The sequence below is a fragment of the Hemicordylus capensis genome, chromosome 2 (assembly GCF_027244095.1).
Source record: "Hemicordylus capensis ecotype Gifberg chromosome 2, rHemCap1.1.pri, whole genome shotgun sequence".
In the NCBI taxonomy this organism is placed as follows: Eukaryota; Metazoa; Chordata; class Lepidosauria; order Squamata; family Cordylidae; genus Hemicordylus; species Hemicordylus capensis.
The window spans coordinates 210215956-210235371 of record NC_069658.1 but is presented as its reverse complement, the minus strand read 5'-3'; the positions used below and the strand labels follow the sequence as shown (position 1 = coordinate 210235371).

At 50.1% G+C, this 19416-nt stretch overlaps 1 protein-coding gene across 10 annotated transcripts in view; it reads left to right on the top strand.

The window, feature by feature from the left end:
- The window catches only part of GATAD2A (GATA zinc finger domain containing 2A), a 67367-nt gene that overhangs the window by 18093 nt on the left and 29858 nt on the right, over positions 1 to 19416 (top strand). For 6 of the 10 annotated variants that reach the window (XM_053299858.1, XM_053299860.1, XM_053299859.1 and 3 more), the window contains one exon: positions 17354 to 17426. The exons of the other annotated variants lie outside the window; for them this stretch is intronic. In XM_053299858.1, the coding sequence (XP_053155833.1) occupies positions 17354 to 17426 (73 nt within the window). The remainder of the gene's footprint in view (positions 1 to 17353; positions 17427 to 19416) is intronic. 10 annotated transcript variants of the gene reach the window in all.

Here is a 19416-nt window from a genome sequence, read left to right as displayed (position 1 = left end):
GGAAGTGGGGTGGGGGTGAGGAGGAACCTAAGGGACGTATTTGTGTCTCTTACTGGCACTTAAGCCGGCTGCCAGCCAGACGGAATTTCATGTCAGAATAAGAGTCTCCTCTTAATTAATTAATTCTCTCCCCCCCCCTCGCCACTCGCTCTTCAAAGGTTCTCTAAGTACAAAATGGGCGGGGGAGGGGTTAAGCTTCCCCCGTAGCCTGATCAGTCGCACAGAGAGGCTCTTCCCCCCCCCCGCCCCCCATCTTGCTCCACCTCTTCCTGGATTTATGTCCCCTCCCTTCCTTACAGGACGGTTGTGTTTCTCTCTCTCATCCCCCTACAACTTGGCTTCTCCCCCCTCTTCTGTTGTGGTGATATTCTAGTGTGCATTTCTTTTCTCTACCCACCCACACTCAGTCCTGAGACGGAGCAGGGGCTAAAGTTTCCTTGCTGTAGAGGAGTTGTATGTAAACATCTGTATCAACCTTCCCAGAAATCCTGCTCAAATATACATTTATTATCGTTTCTGAAGGACCTTTCTTGAAAGGCTGTATAAAATCATGAATGAAGTGGGATGTGTGTGTGTATGGTTTTTCTTTTTCTTCCCTGCCCCATACTGGAACTCAGGGGTCACCCAGTGAAACTGAGGGCAGTAAATTCAGGACTGACAAAAGGAAAGACAGCTTTGTGCAGCACACGATTCAGTTCTGGAATTTACTGGTTGCAAGATGCCTTGATGGCCCCTGACTGCTTTGTAAAATAGACAAATTTTCATAGAGGTCTGTTGGCATCCAAATGAAACCTCCATGTGCAGTGGCAGTGTACCTGTGAATTCCAAGTGCTGGGAGCAAACATGGCTGCTGTTTGCATTCTTAAGGACTGAACACTTTGGCAGCTTGTAGCGTTGTGCAGAATCGGTCTAAAAGCTCTCAGGTCAGAATCCATCGTTTCTGGTGAATGGACGTAGGATTTGCCCTCTTAAAGCATCTAGGAGTCCTTGAAGTATGGGAGTGTATGTACACAGGTAGTCGATAGTTCTTGTATGCATTAGTTCACTTATGTTTTGAAGGTAGGGAAACTCACCAGACTTGCGCTTGGGAATCTCTTCCTTTTGTTTCTCCCTGGTCTTTCTGTGAACAGATCCGGTGTTCCGTGTTCCTGAGCCTCTCCCCATCCCTCCTTCTCCTGAGTTCTTTGGAAGCCAACAAGACTTCTGTGTCTGTGGGCTGGGATGTAAGCTCTGCTTGTGGTGCAATTTGTATGGTCTTGTTTTATCATTTTGCCTTCATGCCCAGCTTCCCAGAATCCCTTTCAGGTCTTCCATTATAGATAATACTTGTAGCATCAACTGGGTCAGTTCACAGAGAGGAGTTCTTCTGCTGACCATCGGCATGGGAACCGAAAAGGGAGCCTGCATGTTCAGAAGCAGTCTGTCTCCTGAGTAGCAGGTGCTTGGGACAAGCATCAGGAGTGGGCTTTTACCTTTGTGCCTCACTTTTCAGAGACATCTGGCTATCCCCTGTTGGTAACAGGATGCTGGGCTAGATGAACCTTTATGCCAGTCTAGCAAGACAGCCACTTCTGTTCATCCTTGCACTGCTATCTCCCTTCACCGCTTCCTTTACAACCCACACCTGAATGTGTTTCCTTGGAAGTAAATATTGTGCATTACAACTTAAACTTCCCAGGTATGCAGGCCTAGGACTGTTACCTTAGACTCGGGGTAAAAGTTAGCCTGCATGCCACTCCGGTTTTACTTTCGCTTCTGCTCTGTGGACTTCCGCTGGCTCCTAAAGCCTGTGGTCTGTGTATGTTTTTTTCCTTCTTCTAAAACTGTGAACATAATGGGTTGGGTTTTTGTTTTTGTTTTTTAAACTGATCTGCAAATGAGCTAACTTGCTACAGGTGGCAAGTACTTACTCCTACATATTGTTATGGGTCAGAGATCTTTGCTAGCTGGCTAGAAATGGGCAGAATTACTAACAGTAGTGTGAGATCAGCAGTACTTTAGGTTTTTGTTACCGGATGGCTCTTGCATCCAAAATGCTTCTTTGGGAGGGAGCTAGAACTGCACCTTCCTCCAGCAGTAATCGCCTAGCTTGAGCAAAGAGAGGTCTGTGTTAGATGCATTCCCATGTTGCTATGGGGTAAGCCCTTATCTTGCCACTTGGCTACCAGGTGTGGGAATGGGTAAGGAAAGAGCAAGGGGTGTTGCATAGTGGTGCCACAGGGTTGCATCAGCATATGTGTGTGTGGCAAACGTCCCAATTCTGGAGAGCTCGCCTTGTACTTTCCCAACCTTGGCCATTTTAACATCTGGATCTTGAAAAAGTCGCTTGCGAGAAAGTAGGTGTGATGGTTGGAGGAGCAATAGCCGTGGGGAAAACTGTGGGGTGGGGGAGGAGATGTCTCAGTGCGTGGGGCAGTTCGTGCTATATGTTGCTCCTACATCTCCGTCCAAGACTGTTTTACTCTGCAGCCCGTCTCAGAAGCAGTTGACTTCTCCAAGGCTCCAACTGCTGGGTGTCGGTTTTGCCCCAGAAAGGGCTTTCATCCACTTTCATCAAGTACAAAAACTTGAATTCTGAAGTTGCAAGTAATAAATCCAATGTGAAATTTGAAATCTATTAGCAAGCAGGACAGTACTAAATATCCCACACTCTTGACTTTCAGGTCAAACCAAGAGATCGTAGTGGGGTGGACACCCCCTCTAACTCTGCAAATACTTAGGTATGTTTTCACATTCTCTTTGGCACCATTGGGTTTGCAGGCGCAGCTACTCTGTCCTTCCTGGATCATTTACGTGGGTGCTCCTCTCCATCAGGGATCATGTCGTAAACATGATGGTGTCATGCCACTGTGCAGCCAATCTGATTTGCCTGTGTGGTGATGTTGCTGAGGTCAAGGGGAGACCACAGAAACGAATAACTGAATATTTTCAGAATGTGTGCTGCAGCTGCTGTGCGTTGTGAGTGCACATGCACACATACACATTCTGTCCTGTGTTCATTCCACCAGGGATCTCAAAGCGACTAACAGTATAAGATCTGGAACATTGAGACAATATTAAATGTGTTAAAATATTATCGTAGGACCCGCAGTTGGAGCAGAAAATTGGTTCAGCTTCCCCAAAAGGCCTCTTTAAAGAATCTGTACACAGCATTTGGTAAAGGTCTGATGTCTTACAGTGACAGGGTTATCCAGGCCTCTGTAGGGAGGCCACTCCAGTATTGATGCCACAACTGAAAAGATCCTGTCATGCTTTCCCATCTGCCAAACCTCAGCAGGGGAAGGAAACCTTGGATGTTGAACAAAGTATACAGAAGGGCAGAAATTGGGGGCAGGGAGTGGTCTTTAAAGTGCCCATGTTTAGTACTTCAAAGGTAAGAACGAGCACTTAAAACTTCCAGTGCATAAATTAGTCCAGAAATAAACTGGTAACCAGTGCCAAGTTGTCTAGGCTCAGAGATAATTTAGCAGCAGCAATTTGGACTGGTTGAAGCCCATGGATGCTCTTCAGGGGCCGCCCTGCATAAAGTGCATTGCGGTAGTCCAGTTCTGGGCTTACTGGGGTGACTAAGGTGATCTCCATCCTTGCTAGTAAAGAGTGCAACTGGCAGTGAGCGGGGGGCGGGGGGGATAAATTATACACGGCTAAAAAGTGGTGTACCCTATGAATGATAAATGACTAAAAGCCGACAAAGAAGTCAAGGTGGTTTTCAGCACTGCTGGAAGCCTTTGCCTCCCACAAAATGGTGAATGGCTTGGCCCTGCTGATCGATCAGCCAAATATGCTCAACTAGGCAGAAACGCTGCTGCTGGGTGAAAGCACTGTGTTAGGATGGGAGTGCCATAGTGGGGTGGGAGGAGGTGTCTTAGGACTCTTGGAGCTTTCCAGTCAGGGTGGATTTGATTTAAATCAAACTGATTTAAATCACGATTTAAATCACTAGCAGGGTGGATAAAAATAAAAAAAAACCGATTTAAATCAAAAAAATAGATTTAAATCAAAAATCTGATTTAAATCAAAAAAATCGGATTGTTTTGATTTAAATCGGATTGTTTCGATTTTTATCCACCCTGCTAGTGATTTAAATCGTGATTTAAATCAGTTTGATTTAAATAAAATCCACCCTGCTTCCAGTGACAGAACTGGTGATCGGTGCAGTGGACCGGGGATTTGGGGACACTTCAGAAATCTCCCTTTCCTCCATGCGACTGGGATGCACTTCTCTGGGCTATACTTGTCTGGTGTTTTCTCCCAGAGGTTGTTGAACTTGCTTCTGTCAAGTTCACGACCTGGCTGACTTGTTCTGTGCAGCTTGTCGTCATGAGCTTTTGCTGCTCCTCCCACAACTGAACATGGCCAAGGCTTCTGAATTTAAAAATTGGTCACTATGTTTACCCTCAGGAGAGAGTACCAGGTCTGGATATTGTTTTAAACTTTCCACTTCCATCCTGTCTATATATCTATTTCTCTTAGGCGTACCCGTTGCTAATCCCATGCGTGGCAGCTCTCACGAGAGTTCATGAGCAGCTGCTGATTAGCGACGGGACAGGGGAGAAAATAGGGATGTGGCCAGCTGGGAGGAGGTGGCGGTGGGCGGGCTTTCTGGCCAGCCCACCAACCAGAAACTATAGGCAGGCGAAGAAACGGGCTGCTCCTGCCAGCGGTCGGCCAGCAGGAGCAGGGGGCAAGCTGGGCCGGCCGCCAGAAGCAACAGGCGGCAGTGGTCCAGCCCGGCCACTGGGAATTGGCAGGCAGGAGGAGGTGGCAGGCCAGCTTTCTGGCCGGCCTGACAGCCAGAAACTGCACGGGTGGGGGGGGGGAAGAGAAGTGGGCCGGAGGAGGTGCAGATGCTCTGCACCAGGAAAGCTAGTTTTATCTAATTCCTATACTGCCTTTTAAAATCATCATTCTCACAAGGTGGGTTACCGGCAAGAAAAGTACTACAAAACCTAAAAGCAAATGAAAAAATGAAGGCGTTAGCAGTGCTGAAGAGGCAAGACTGTTTTTAGTTTTAAAGCACGTACTGTAAAGCTGCTTGCTTCTTCAGCATATGTGGTGAAACTATCAAGGAAATCCCTTGCTCTTCAGTGTGTCGGTCGTGGTGACCTCCCTGGAAGTGAGTTGCTCTGGTCTCCACTTTAAGAATCTGTGCCTGTGAGTTAGTAGGCCAGAATGGTAGTGTTAACTTCTGTGGTTTCATCAATGGTGTCCTACAGAGTGACAGAAGCAAAGAGTTCAGGCCTACCTCCCACCTCCCCAGAGATTACAATCCAAATGTCAAGAAGTAGCGACACAGAAGTAGGGAGCAAACCGGAGGGTTGATTTGCACCAAGGACATGAATGAGGGTGCCAGTTTAGCTTCAGTCTCTGAGGACTAGGGGGTGAAGCCAGGGGTGAGTTTTGAGGAGAGCTGGTCCCAAAGCGGTACTTTAGAAGGGGCAGCAAGGGAGAACAGGCTGAGCTGTGTTGCATGTTAGGAAACCCTGTTGCTGGAAAAAGGACTTCAGTTTCTCTCCATGAGATCCACAGGCTCTCCAGCCATAGACATTTCCCACAAGCATCCAGTCGGTGTGTAAGCAGTATACTTGCCATACAAGTTGGCATGTGGAGCTGGCACGTCTGTGGTCCAAGCAGGTGAACCACTAGCATGGCTGACTACCCTCAGGTGAGTCACTTTGTGTGGCAAGTGTGTCTGTAGATGACAGGATGCTTGTGGAACGCTGCTTCAGTCGGCCTCTGTCGCGTCTGTCATGGCCCTTTGGTATTTTCTCTTTCTCTTTTCTGTTTGTGTGAGGGTCGGTCTTTGAAAAGTCTAGTGCAAGCGGGGAGTCTTTGGAGTTCAGCAAACACCCTGAATGTACGGTTCTGCCCCCCAGGTGAGCTGAAGCGGGGGTCCTGGGGTGCTGTTTCATGGGGGAGCTCCAGAGGACAGTTTTGAGTCGCTGGCTAAACCCTTGGGGTGGCCACAGTGCTACTTCACCCCTTCCTGAAGAGCGACACCCCCACTTCACCCTGCCAAAATGGAGGCAAATTGGCTGGTCAGCAGGAAGCCTTTTCAGCTGGCTAATTATGCTCCCCCCCTTGCCACCCCCGCCCCTTTGTGGCTAAATTAAGAACTTCACTTTCCTGTTTTTAAAAAGAGAGAAAAGAGAAAAGCTTTGAAAGGTGCCATTAAAGCCCATTTTTCTTAAAGGCCAAAATAAATTGGAGGTGCAAATAATGCCGAGGTGGAGCAGCGTAAACTTAGCAAATACTCATAGTAGAGCCATATAAAAATATATGATGATTATGGGGCCCATTGTGTCTCTCGAAATGGTGTCCGCAGCATAAGGTCCCCAAGGCTGTTGCCAAGCAACCGGAGGAGTTCTCTGGCGACTCCCTCTTGAGAAATTTAGAAGTCGGAGAGGCTGCGATTAACCTGCCACAAGGCCCTGGCCGGCCGAGGGGGGCGTTGTATGCAGTAGGATGGCTGTTCGTTTTCATCGCTCTGTGTGTGTGTGTGCGCTCGCTCGCTCTCGCGCTCTCTCTCTCTCTCTCTCTCTCTCTCTCTCTCTCAACTTGTGGAACATTCCCTTGGGAGGAACCCGTGGTTTTCGGTGGTGCTAGCCCCTGGGGGCTGTTCCTTGATTTTGTTTTTTTGTTCTTGCCCAGCAAACATTAAAATGAGTTTTAATGTTGGGGGTGGCTTGCCTTGTGTCCGGGGCTGCATTGAGGATAGGCAAGGCAACCAGACTGGGGCCTTGGAGGCTTCTCTCTCTCCGCCAGCATTGCTCTGGGTCTCCCCCCAAAACGCACACAGATGCCACCTATTATGCACCTTAGCTGTACTCTTTCATGGGAAGCAAAGCACAGGCTCTCCAGCCCCTCTTCCTCTTCCCTCCCCACCATGTGAACAGCGACAAACTCTCTGCTGCAGTTCACAGGAGAGTGGAGGGGCAGTCGGTGTTACATGCCAAACTACACTTGAGGTCTGTGATCTAATCTCCTCATATCTTTCCACAGTGCTTAAAAAGCAACTGTGGGGAGGGAAGGATTGGCTGGAGCCAGCTGTGCTGGGGTGGAATATGTGTATTCACTACTCTTCCGGCCTCCCCGTGCCCTTTCCCCAAAGTCCCACTGTGGGAGAAGCCAAGCCCGATGAAGGAATCACTTATTTTACCCTAACTCGAACTGGCTAATCGGAGCTTGCAGGGGGAAGTAAATTTTGATGAAGGGGGAAAGACCTCTTGCATTGTGGGTAGTGAGCCCTTGGCTCGAGTCTCCCCGGAGTAACTAGACCAGAAGTGTAATAGGAGGAGGGCTTTGCCCAAGCCTTTGCTGACGTTTGCTCTAGAGAGGAGAGGGTTAAGGAGTCATTTGGCTGTGTTTTGTGTGAGACGCGGTGATGAGTCTGCTGCTGATGCCACTGCCACTGGGCATCAGTGAGGGTCTCTTGGTGTATTTATCGTGCTTTAATGCCCTTGCCCACTTTGTCAAGAGGTGAGCCACAAACTGAATGCGCTTTTGAAACAGAGAGGATGTGTTAGGTCTGTATTGCAGATAGGAGCTACCTGAGGATGGAACCTCGGCTGTTAGTAGACCTGTTTATGTTTTATCCCAGGGGTTCCCAGCCTTTGGTCCCCCCAGATGTTGTAGGACTACAACTCCCATCATCCCCTGCTCTTGTGGCAGGGGGTGATGGGAGTTGTGGTCAACATTGGGGGACCTGAAGTTGGGGGGACCCCTGCTTTGTGCAATAAGTCCAGAGGCTGAGACACTCAAGAAAGCATGTTTTGTCTGTGGGCTTCCCAGAGGTGGGTATCTGAGCACTCTTGGAAGCAGGATGCTGGGGGCTAGATGGACCTTTGGACCAGTTCAGCAGGGCTCTTCTGATATTCTTGCATAGAATTCAGTGTTTGCAAGGTGTGGCAGTGACCAGTGCTTAGATGCCTCGAAAGATGTTTTGAAGATCACTAATAACCATTGATGGGTAGATGGAGGATTGATCCATGCAACTACCCAGGGAGGTGACTTTGTCTGAGAGGGAGTGACTGACCTGCCCGAGATCACCGAGTGGCTTGGCTTGAGGATCTGAACGCAGGTCTCCTTGGCCTGAGTCCAGCATGCAAGCTGCTGTGGTGGTTACCTCCTCACTGACAGAGTGCCTTATTAGTGTTCACTGCAGGTGGAGGAAGTGTTCAGACACATGATTCTCCCCTCCCTCCCTCCCACATTCCAAAGTGGCACAGTCCGTCAAGAGCTGTGCCATAGCTTATTTTTCTTTTGGTTCACTCAGTTCCATTCCACAAGGGCTCTCCAAATGCTTTGTGCCAAGCCTTGGACAGAAAAACGACCACAGATGTGTGTTGTAGCTGGACTCTCTGCCTTTTTACCTGTAGAGAAATAGAGCCTCCATGTGCAGAGGTAGGATATCTCCAAGCATCCACTGCCCAGAACAAGCCTCAGTGGCCATCTGACCCCAGAGCTCCCTGGTTCACGGATTCTTGTTTCAACACCAGTGTGGCTTCAGTAATTTCCACAGTGAGGCCAAAGGCCAGCCAGGTTGAGGAGAGAAGGTCTCTATTTGAGGCTTCCTTCATCCTAGCAGGCTGTGGGGTTCGGATGTGAGCCAGCAGAGAGCCAGCGTGATGTAGTGGTTAGAGTGCTGGACTAAGACCAGGGAGACCCGAGTTCAAATCCCCATTCAGCCATGAAACTAGCTGGGTGACTCTGGGCCAGTCACTTCTCTCTCAGCCTAACCTACTTCACAGGGTTGTTGTGAAAGAGAAACTCAAGTATGTAGTACACCGCTCTGGGCTCCCTGGAGGAAGAGCGGGATATAAATGTAATAATAATAATAATAATAATGTGAGGGTGGTGGCAGCAGCTTGCTCCATCTTCACAGTGGGTGCTTTCTAAACCCGCTTGACTGCACCACATCTCTGCCTTAACTTCCTGACTCTCCCCCTTGATACATAGTTCACGGTGCGGTGAAGCCTTTGCAGGCTTAAGGACTGGAACCTTGCTTTTTTGTGTTCTCTCTCTGGTGCGGACAGGGGTGTGCGTGTGCGCCAGAAACTCAAGTAGAGTTCTGGTGGCTGCATTTACGACAACAGATACAAATACGACTAATATTTAAATATCGCCTTTCAACAAAAGTTCCCAAAGCGATTTGCATAGAGATAAATAAATAAATCATATGGCTCCCTGTCCCCAAGGGCTCACAACCTAAAAAAGAAACACAAGATAGACCCCAGCAACAGCCACTGTGAGGATGCTGTGCTGGGGATGGAGAGGGCCAGTTGCTCCCCCCCCCCGCTCAGTGCAAGGAGAATCACCACTTTTCAAAGGTGCCTCCCTGCTCTGTTAGCAGGGGATGGTGACAAGATGGGCCTGTGACACGGAATCCAAGAGTTGCATGGGCAGCAGCTGAGAAACCCTCACAGCAAGATCCCTTTTGGATGCATGTTGAGTCCTGCGGGTGGGTGCACAGACCCAATAGACCGTATGTCAGAAGAGCTCTGCTGAGCTGGATGAAATGGAAGGTCCATCTCTCCCAGCATCCTGTCCCTCACAGTGGCTAACCACATGCCTGTGAACAGGGCCTGAAGCTAAATCCTTTTGGCCCTTTGTACCCCTTCTTCACAGGGCTGGTGCTCTTAACCTCTGGGTCATTTTGGTTGCCCTTCCCTGCACCTTCGCAGTTCTTCAGTAACCTCTTTGAGATAGGGTCACCAGGACTACGTACACAGGCCCAATGTGGCTGCATCACAGATGTGCAGTTGGTATTACTTGCTCCTTCCTCCCCACCTGCTTTTTATAGCACCTGCCTCCCTCCTACTGGCCGCCCCAAATTAATTTTTGCTCGCTGGTCTTTCTGCCGATCGCTAACTGCTGTCTGACCAACTTCCTCCTTGTCATTTTCATCCGTGTCCATTTTGCCGCTCCATGTTCTGAGTTGTCCAGATATTTCCTCCCTGGCAATATAAAAATTTAGTGTACAGTCACAGCCCTGTTGGAGAACTCCTTTCCCCTTTCCAGATAGATTTTATTTTTATTTATTTTATTTTTTGCAGTGAACCAAGCAACTGCTTCCTGTGTTTGGTGTTTATAGGGTTTGGGGTGAGGGGGAGCTGGGAGGCAGGGACGTGGAGAGGCTGGATCCTTTTGCAGCAAAAAGCACTCTGTTTTGCAAGCTGGTGGTGATGACGTTGGGGGAAGCTTTTGTCAGAGGTGGGGAGCAGTTCAGACACCAGGCCTGAAGCGGGTGTGGCTTTTCTATATTAAGTCCTGGGCCTTTGCCAGCCTCGTATCACGGTGACCATTTTAAGGCCTTGTCTTGTGCAAATCCACCAGGGCTGGAAACAAAGTCTTGCTTTCGCGAGACGCCTCAGATTCTGCTGTGGCTCAGAGCTCCTTCCTGCCAGGAATCCATGAGAGCAGTGGATAGAACGCTGATCTCTACACCACTGATCCATCTAGCTCAGTATTGTCTGCACCGGGGTAGGCAACTTTGGCTCCCCAGCTGTTGTTGGACTACAACTCCCATTATCTCCGGCCTGTTGTGGATGGGAGTGATGGGAGTTGTAGTCGAACAGCTGGGGAGCCAAGGCTACCTATCCCACATCTGCACTGACTGGCAGTGACTCTCCAAGGTTTCAGGCAAGAGTCTTGCCCAGCCCTACCTGGAGATGCCACGGATTGAACCGGGGACTTTCTGCACACTAAGCCTGGACCCTGTGGTATAGCAGTGAAGGGCGCTTGGCCTGGACCCAAATCCCCACAAGTCCAGGAAGCTCATTCTGGGACCAGTTGCTATCTTCTGGCCTAACCCCACTCACAAGGTGGTGGTTGAGAGCAAACATGTGGGGTACAGAGAACCATTTATGCTGCCCTGCATAAGAACAGGATAAAACAATAAACATCCACAGGATTGTGAGAGCTGGGGGTGGCGGCGTGGGGAATGGATTTCCCCCCCCCCATAAGGAAATTGGAACCAAACAGACCTGCTGGTATCGGCCTAAATGCTCGTTTGTTCCAGCATCCTGTTTCAGACAGTGGCTGGGAAGCCCACAAGCTGGCCATGAGGGCATGCACTCTCCCACCCCCATTCATTTGCCTCTAGTATGTATGTATGTATTTATTTACGTTTGTATTCTGCTCTTCCTCCAAGGAGCAAAGAGTGGTGTACATAGTTCTGTTTCTCCTCACAACAACCCTGTGAAGTAGGTTAGGCTGAGAGAGAAGTGACTGGCCCAGAGTCACCCAGCAAGTAAGTCTCATGGCGGATTGGGAATTTGAACTCGGGACTCCACGGTCCTAGTCCAGCAGAACTCTAACCACTACACCATGTTGGCTCCTTAAAACAGGGAGGTTCCATTTAACTGTTGCTATCCTAAGAAACTTTGCACACTTAAATTTTTTTGCTTGCAGGGGACACCATTGAGCTAGCCTAGTTGCCCACACAGTCCTCTGATAATCATATGTGATACACTAGCCTAGATAAAAAAGATGATTTGCTAGTCTTCTAATTTAATAATGCATGTCACTTGAGGTTTCTTCTTAACATGCCACAGAGAATCAGGAAGGCTGGATGTTTGGAAGCCTGGTTGGTGGGCAACTGTGTTTGTGGACAGCTGTTAACAATTGGGGTTTTTCTATTCTGTATAATAATTACGGCGGTTGACTAAATGCATGCATACATTAGGAACATAGGAAGCTGCCTAATACTGAGTCAGACCATTGATCCACCTAGCTCAATATTGTCTGCCCAGACAGGCAGCGGCTTCTCCAAGGTTTCAGGCAGGAGTCTTTCCTATCTGGAGATGTCAGGGAGAGAACTCGGAACCTTCTGCATGCAAGCAGGCAAGTGCTCTTTCCAGAGTGGCCCCATACAGTGCTTCCACATGTGCTCCCATTCAAATGCAAATTCAGGGCAGACCCTGCTTAGCAGCGGGGGGGGGGATGCTTAACTAACAAGCAGAAGGTTGCTGGTTCGAATCCCTGCTGGTACTATATTGAGCAGCAGCGATATAGGAAGATGCTGAAAGGCATCATCTCATACTGTGCAGGAGGAGGCAATGGTAACCAACCAACCCCACCCCCATTTTCTACCAAAGAAAACCACAGGGCTCTGTGGGCGCCTGGTACACTTTACCTTTACCACAAGGCCAGCTCTCCTCAATAAGTAAAATCTTGGATGAGGCATTCCCCCTTCACTTTCTGAGAAAATCTCTTAGAGGAAATGCCTTTCCAAAGATAGGGAGGTTGCAGCTGTTTGTAATTACTTGTAATTTTTTTAAATATATATATTTTGCCTGTTTAATCGGGGCACCTTTTTTACATCTTATCAAAAGGTTTTTAATGGATTAGCTGTTTCAGCTGGAACAGTAATACCCAAAATATGTTGTAGAGGTTAAGACGTTGGGTCCCCCAGGGACATAGGAACCTGCCATATACTGAGTTAGCAGGCGTCTCTCTCAGCCTTATCTTGGAGAAGCCAGGGAGGGAACCTGGAACCTTCTGTTATTCCCAGAGCGGCTCCATCCCTTGAGGGGAATATCTTCCAGTGCTCACACTTCTAGTCTCCTATTCAAATGCATCCAGGGTCAGGGTACCTAAGGGAACAAGTCATGCTTGCTACCACAAGACCGGTTATTGGATAAGAACATAAGAACAGCCCTGCTAGATCAAGCCCAAGAAGGCCCATCTAGTCCAGCATCCTGTTTCCCACAGTGGCCCACCAGATACCGCTGGAAGCCACAGGCAGGAGTTGAGGGCATGCCCTCCCTCCTGCTGTGACTCCCCTGCAACTGGTACTCAGAGGCATCCTGCCTTGGAGGCTGGAGGTGGCTTGTAGCCCTCCAACTAGAAGCCATTTGATAGACCTCTCCTCCATGAAGTGATCCAAACCACTCTTCAAGCCATCCAGGTTGTTGGCTGTCACCACATCTTGTGGCAGAGAATTCCACAAGCCAATTATGCTTTGTGTGAAAAAGTACTTCTGTTTGTTGGTCCTAGATTTCCTGGCAATCAATTTCATGGGGTGACCCCTGGTTCTAGTGTTATGTGAGAGAGAGAAGAATTTCTCTCTATCCACTTTCTCCACACTTTGCATGATTTTATAGATCTTATATCTCCCCACAGTTGTCTTTTTTCTAAACTAAAAGGCCCCAAGTGTTGTAGCCTTGCCTCCTAAGGAAGGTGCTCCAGGCCCCTGATCATCTTGGTTGCCCTCTTCTGCACCTTCTCCAGTGCATGAATGGATGCATGAAGCTTTCTTCTACTGAGTCAGACCCTTGGTTCCTCTAGCTCAAGATTGTCTACACAACTTGTTGCACAACTTCAGTCCTCCAGCTGTTCTGGGACTTTGTAGGGGATGATGGGAGTTGTAGTCCAACAGCAGCTGGAGGGCCAGTCTTGTGCATTTTGGTCTGCATAGACTGGGGCAGTTCTCCCGGGTTTCAGAGGAGGCTCTTTGCTGCCAGGGATTGAACCTGGGAACATCTGCCTGCAAAGCAGGGGCTCTGTGGCAAAGACTACTTAGGAAAGTTGGTGCTGAACGAGTTTGCCAATATTTGGGCACAGAGCTCGGCTGGGGAGTCGGAGACTCCCTCCGTCCTTGGTTGAAAGGTCCCTCATAAACCCCTCCAGCTTGCTCCTGCTAGCCCATCTCTCAAAGAAATGACAACGTGTCCTTCACTTTGGGCCTAGCATGGTAAGGTGGAAATAGGCAACCATCCACGTAGCTCTTCCCTGTCTTAAGGAACTTTCCCTGAAGCAACAAAAAAGCCTCCCAGCAGGCAATGTGTGTGTGTCCTGGGTTCCCTTCTTTCTCCGGAAGTGCAGGGCGAGGTGATCCAATGACCAGGCAGTTCAAATTGTTATTTGGGGAACGGGCAGCAAAAGCCCAGAAGGGAGTGTCTGGTCCTAGGATCTCCTGGAGGGACTGTGGCCCGGCCCTGCCCGTGGGCTTCCAGAGGCATCTGGTTGGCTGCAACCTTGGAGAGGCTGCCGCCAGTCAGTGTCGGCAGTGCTGAGCTAGGTAGATTAATGGCCTGACTCGGTATAAGGCCGCTTCCTGTGTTCACTGTGGGAAGCAGGAGGCTGGGCTAACAGACCTCTGGTCTGATCCAGCAGGGTCAAATGGAGGAGAGGAGGAATGGCTCTTAGCCCTCCTAGCCGAACAGGACCTCCATGTTCAGAGGCAGTCTTCCTCTGAATACCATTTCCTGGGGGACAAGCAGCAGGGGAGGCTTGTACACCTTCAGATGTTGCTTGTGGGCTTTACCAGAAACATTTGGCACTGTTGGTAGCAGGATCCTGGTTCAGAGATTGCATCAGACCATCCTGGGTTGGATGGTCGGACACAGCAGGGCTGCTTGTGTGTGTCCTTACAACTCTTGAGGTTGCTTAGCTAATAGCACCCTTAACCTGAAAGCACGGTGCGTGCCCCAAGCCCTTGCTTTGTGGGCCCCATGCCGCAGTGAAAACGGTGTTGCTCTCAGGGGGTCGCACCTTCTGGAGGATCCATAAATGCCCCCGAGTTCCACCATCTGGCACTAGCCTGGCAGAATCAGCCCCCCACTTGCCCAATAATTGGCTCAGGGCATGGGTTGCGAGTCAGACCTGCCATGCCTGCCCGGTCCCCTCCTGAAACCATTTGGCCCCCAAATCCGCCCTGTCTTTCTGCATTAGTGCACGCTTCTTCGGAAGCGAATGGCATTCTGCAGGGGCTTATCTCTCCTTCAGATCCTGCCTCTTTGAACACAATCCCTTCTTTCTCTCTCTCTGGAGTCCTAAGGTCATTCCTGCAACTGCTCCGGAAGCGCAAGCCCAGCTTAGAGGGGCACAAGCCGGCCGCGTTTATTGGCTCCCTTAGAGGAGGAAGCTGCTTGTAGGAGTCTCCCTCCCTGACTTTTTCGGAACGCCCACTTGAAGCAGCTTCCAGTCTCTGGTGTGACATTTGAATGCATAGGTAACCCTGTTCCGGTGGGGCGGTGGAGTTTCCTCTTGGGCAGGCGGGCTGCTGGCGGAGCGCAGGGTCCCTGGCCCCTTTCTCTTGGCAGCGGACGGCTGTGCTCTGCTCTCTTGCGTGAGAAGTTGACACAGAGTTAGATCAGCTTCCTTGCCGGGAAGAGGAGGAGGAGGAGTGGATCTAGGAAGCGGGGCGAGCCTCCACTCAGCTGGTAATTTCCTCTTCATAAGCAGTGTGTGGGTCAGGAGGAAGGGAGCCGGGTGCCGAAACTGAAATGGTTTGCTTTTCCTGTTGTCTTCGAATTGTTGAGGACCCAACTTGTGCTCTGGATTCGTAGGTGGCACTATTCCTGGAAACGGGGGTCTCTCTCTTCACACCCTCCACTTTTTGAGGCGTGTGGAGGGTTAGGGTTAGAAACACGCTGTGTTCCAATGCTTGTGTTAAATTCCTTTCCTCTATACCCCCCCCCCCGTTAAAAAAAAAATTCAAAATACTATAACAAGATCTGAAGCTCAGGGAGGGCGCACTGATGTTAAAATCTATTTTTGCAAATTTGCATAGGTTTTTAATAAATGTGCAAATTAAATTTTCATAGTAAATAATTTTATTTGTGGATGAAGAGAGAGGAAGGAGGACTCTGCCAGGGGACTCAAGTCCTGCCCTCTGACACCTGCACATCTCGCCACCCCGTGAGCTGCCAAAATGTCTCCATGCCGTTGAGTCCATACTTTCAAGCCAATTCTCTCCCCACCCCCCCGGGCCCCACCTTAAGTACTAGGGCCTTCCATTTACCCTCTTAAGATCAAGCTGGAGATTTGGGGCTTTTTGAAACTGATATGATACGTAGACTTGATCGCGGTGTCCTAGTTCAGGAGATGGCTTTAAAATGGGGTTGGACAGATTTCATAGGGGAGAAGAGATCCCTCAAGCGCTGTTGGTCACAGTGGCTAAATAGAACCTCCAGATTCAGAGGCAGTGTACCTCTGAACATAAAGAAGGCTAGTCAGCTTGATGGCTGGCTTGTGGGTTTCCCAGAGGCATCTAGTGGGTTGGCCTCTGTGGAAACAGGATGCCGATGGACTTATCTTGCTCTGTTGTAACTTGTATGTTGCGAAGGCACCTGGGGATGGAGCAAAATAAAAGTTTTACTATGTTTTCTTATGGCCACCTGACACCTTCAGCCCCTCTTGTGGATGAGGACCAGGCCACTCACCCTCTTCAGAGCCAGAGGGCAGACTTTGTGTGCTCTGCCCCCCAGCTGCTAAGTGAAGGAAAGGGTGCACATGGACTCTCATGTAGGGATGTGCAAACCGGTTTGGAAATGAACCTGTTCAACAATTGCGAATGACCTGAACCGGAGGCGGGGTGGTGGTTCTGAGGTGCACAAAACCAAACATGCCTGGTCCAATTCGAGTCCTGAACCAGGCAATCCGGTTTTGTGCACACCCCTACACTCATGCTACAGTTTAGGATTGTTCTGTGGAGGCCATAGTAGGACTGCTTTGGGAAAGTGCAATTTTATTAAGTCACGTACAGTCCTTTGAGCATCTAGGCCAAGCCGGCACAACTTTGGCCTTCCAGCTGTTGCCGGACTACAACTCCTATCATCCCTAGCCACAGTGGCCAGTAGTCAGGGCTGATGGGAGTTGTCGGCCAGCATCTGGGCCTGCACAGTGGCAGAAGTGGTGTGGCTGAGACCAAGAGATCAGCTGCTGGCCGGAGGCTACCTGTTGAGAGCTGTGTGGCCCCTCTGCCGTGGCCAACAGCTGATCCACTAATGGCTGCCCCACATCTGCTCTTAAGGAACCCTTTCGTTTTTTGTTGCGTGCTGAGTGTCATGCCATCCCAAATTCCCAGGAGCCATGGACTGGCTCTGTGGTTCTTGAACGAGTGAACGTAGGAAGCTGCCTTCTGTCGCATCAGACCGTTGGCCTATCTAGGTCACAGATGGTCTCCAGGGCTCTTGGACCAGGGTCTCTCCCAGCTTCACCTGCAGGAGCTGCCTGGGACCGAACCTGGGGCTTCTGCCTATGCAGCAGGTGCCCCACGAGTGAGCTACGGCCCGATTCCTTCTGAGCCTAGCCTCAGCAGGGCCAAATTGTTCCACCTTCAAAAGTGGGCCATGCTGAAAAGCTCTTGCCACCACTGCATTTGAAGTGGATAACGTGACCTCTTTTCAAAAGCAGCCTGCGTTGAGTTGACTTAGAAGCGCCGACTCTGCAGCCATGGGACCCACATTTCCCAGTTACCGCTGTGAACATATTGCAAATTTGAAGCCCCATGACCTGGGCTTTTGGTTTTGCATAATTTTTATCTGGCTGCCCACCAGAGTGCGGGCTCCAGGGAGTTGAAAAATTCCCCTGCGTAACCCAGCACACTTCTTTGTTTCCCTGCTAGGTGCCTTGCCATCCAATCGCCCCTGTCAGGAGGACTGGAGTGCCTCTTCAGAACTCATGAATGTCTGGGACAGGTAGGAGCTCTCAGTAGAACAGCTGGCTCTTTTTTCTTTTTAAAGATGCATGCACGTCCAATCACTTTGCAAAATGCAAACGGTAAAGAGCTGTGGACCCCCATGCTTAGAAGCAGTGTGGAGGAGGACGGCTGGCAGCCCGGCAAAGGCCTTAGTCTCTGTGCTCTGGCCGTAGGTTTCGCAGAAGCATTTGGAAGTCTTTGCCCTGATGATGCAAGGCAGCTCTTGTCACCTTAGGCCAGGCCTGCTCAATGTAGCCCCCCAGCTGTGTTTGAACTAAAACTTCCATAATCCCCAGCCACAGTGGCAAATAGCCAGGGATGATGGGAATTGTAGGCCAGTATCTGCAGGAGGACCGAAGTTGAGCAGCCCTGTCTGAAGCCCTGGTGGCTGAGTGGAGCCTCCATGTTGAGAAGCACTCTACTTCTGGATGCCAGTTGCTGGGGACCTGTGTGCCCTGCTTGTGGGCTTTTTCTGGAAGCATTTGCTTGGCTGCTGACAGCTGTACTAGATGGCTCCTTTGTCTAGTCCTTTAGTGTGTTCAGCCTGGCTTCTTGGGCTACACCACCTGTTGTGCATCCTCCCGCTGCTGACAGAGAGCTCGCAACTGATGTAAGGTCACCCAGTGAGCTTTGTGATGAAACATGAGGATTTGAATCCAGGCCTCCCTGGTCCGGACCAACACTCTTCTCACCCCTGCCTCCCCCCACTCCACCTCTAAACACTCCTGGTTCAACATACCATAGAAACGGCTTGGAAGGTGCTCTTAACAATACCATTTGTGCATTGGCTTCAAGAAGCCGCCCGCAGAGGGGCAGCTTGGTGGCTTCCCCTGCAGTTGTCCAGTTCCACCCCTCCCACAGATTCTCCTTACCCCAAACTGGAGCACTTCTGGAGGCCTGCCTGTCTTTGGGGCTGGAGGTCAATTGGGGGAATCTGAAATGAATTAAGACTCCTGTCCCAATGGTTATAAATGTCATTGTGTGTTGTTACCTGCCTGAGCTGGCTCTTGATGCCAACAGGGGCAACCACTGGTCTTGGTTTTTGCTTGGGATTAGCCCCCCAGGTCTTGAGACCTGGCTGGTTGCAGGTGCTTGCGACCAAATTTTTTCTGGATGCTTCTGGTGGAGGCAGTGAGGTTGGGACTCATCCTCATCTTCTAGAGTTGATGGGCATAGTCAGTCAAGTTTGATAGACATCTGGGCTGAAGGTACTGAGTGCTGTCCGGGCCTCTGGGCTCACCTTTGCTCATGTTGACCCATTGGCTGGTGGAACTAGAAGCTTTTGGTGAGGCAGGTGGCGGTTCATATGGTCAGCCTTCCCTGGAGGCTGCACCAGCATGTGGGGTGGCTTTGCAGTTCCCTGTGTGAGGGAGAGGCTGTGGGCCAGTGACAAGCAGTGGTCCCTGTAACAGGGTATCCCAAATGTTGACTTCAACTCCCAGCCAAAGGCCATTGCAGCAGGTGATGCTAGGAGTTGCAGTTGACATCTGGGTTTCCACGTTGCACGGAACACAGGTGACAACACACCTCATAAATCCAGGAACGATGGGAGAGGAAGCTGTCGAAGGACCCAGCAAGAAGGTGATCCCATAGGTGGTGGCAGGCTGGGACCGATAGGGTGTGCCGAGGGGAAGGCCCTCTGTGTGTGCTCCAGAGCACTCCTTCCTCCAGTCTGATTGGCAAGGACAGATGAACAAGGTACTCTTCATCTCTTTGGAAAAACCAGAGCCCAAACTCAGTAGGGAAAGCGGAACCCCCGCAGGCAAGGACACCCTGTGCTGCCAGGCAGACATTTGGTAGGGGAACATGGAGGTGTAGCGATGGGGCCAAGGCCACACTGGTTTGATATCTGCCTGCGACCCAGTACTTCTCTCCAGGAGGAAGGGTGTCTGCCCAGACACTTGCTGTGCGGAAAACTGGGTTCTTCCTAGTTTGTGGGCAATTGGCTGAGCTGCTGTGGAGCGGTTTATTTTACTGACCTAGAAACT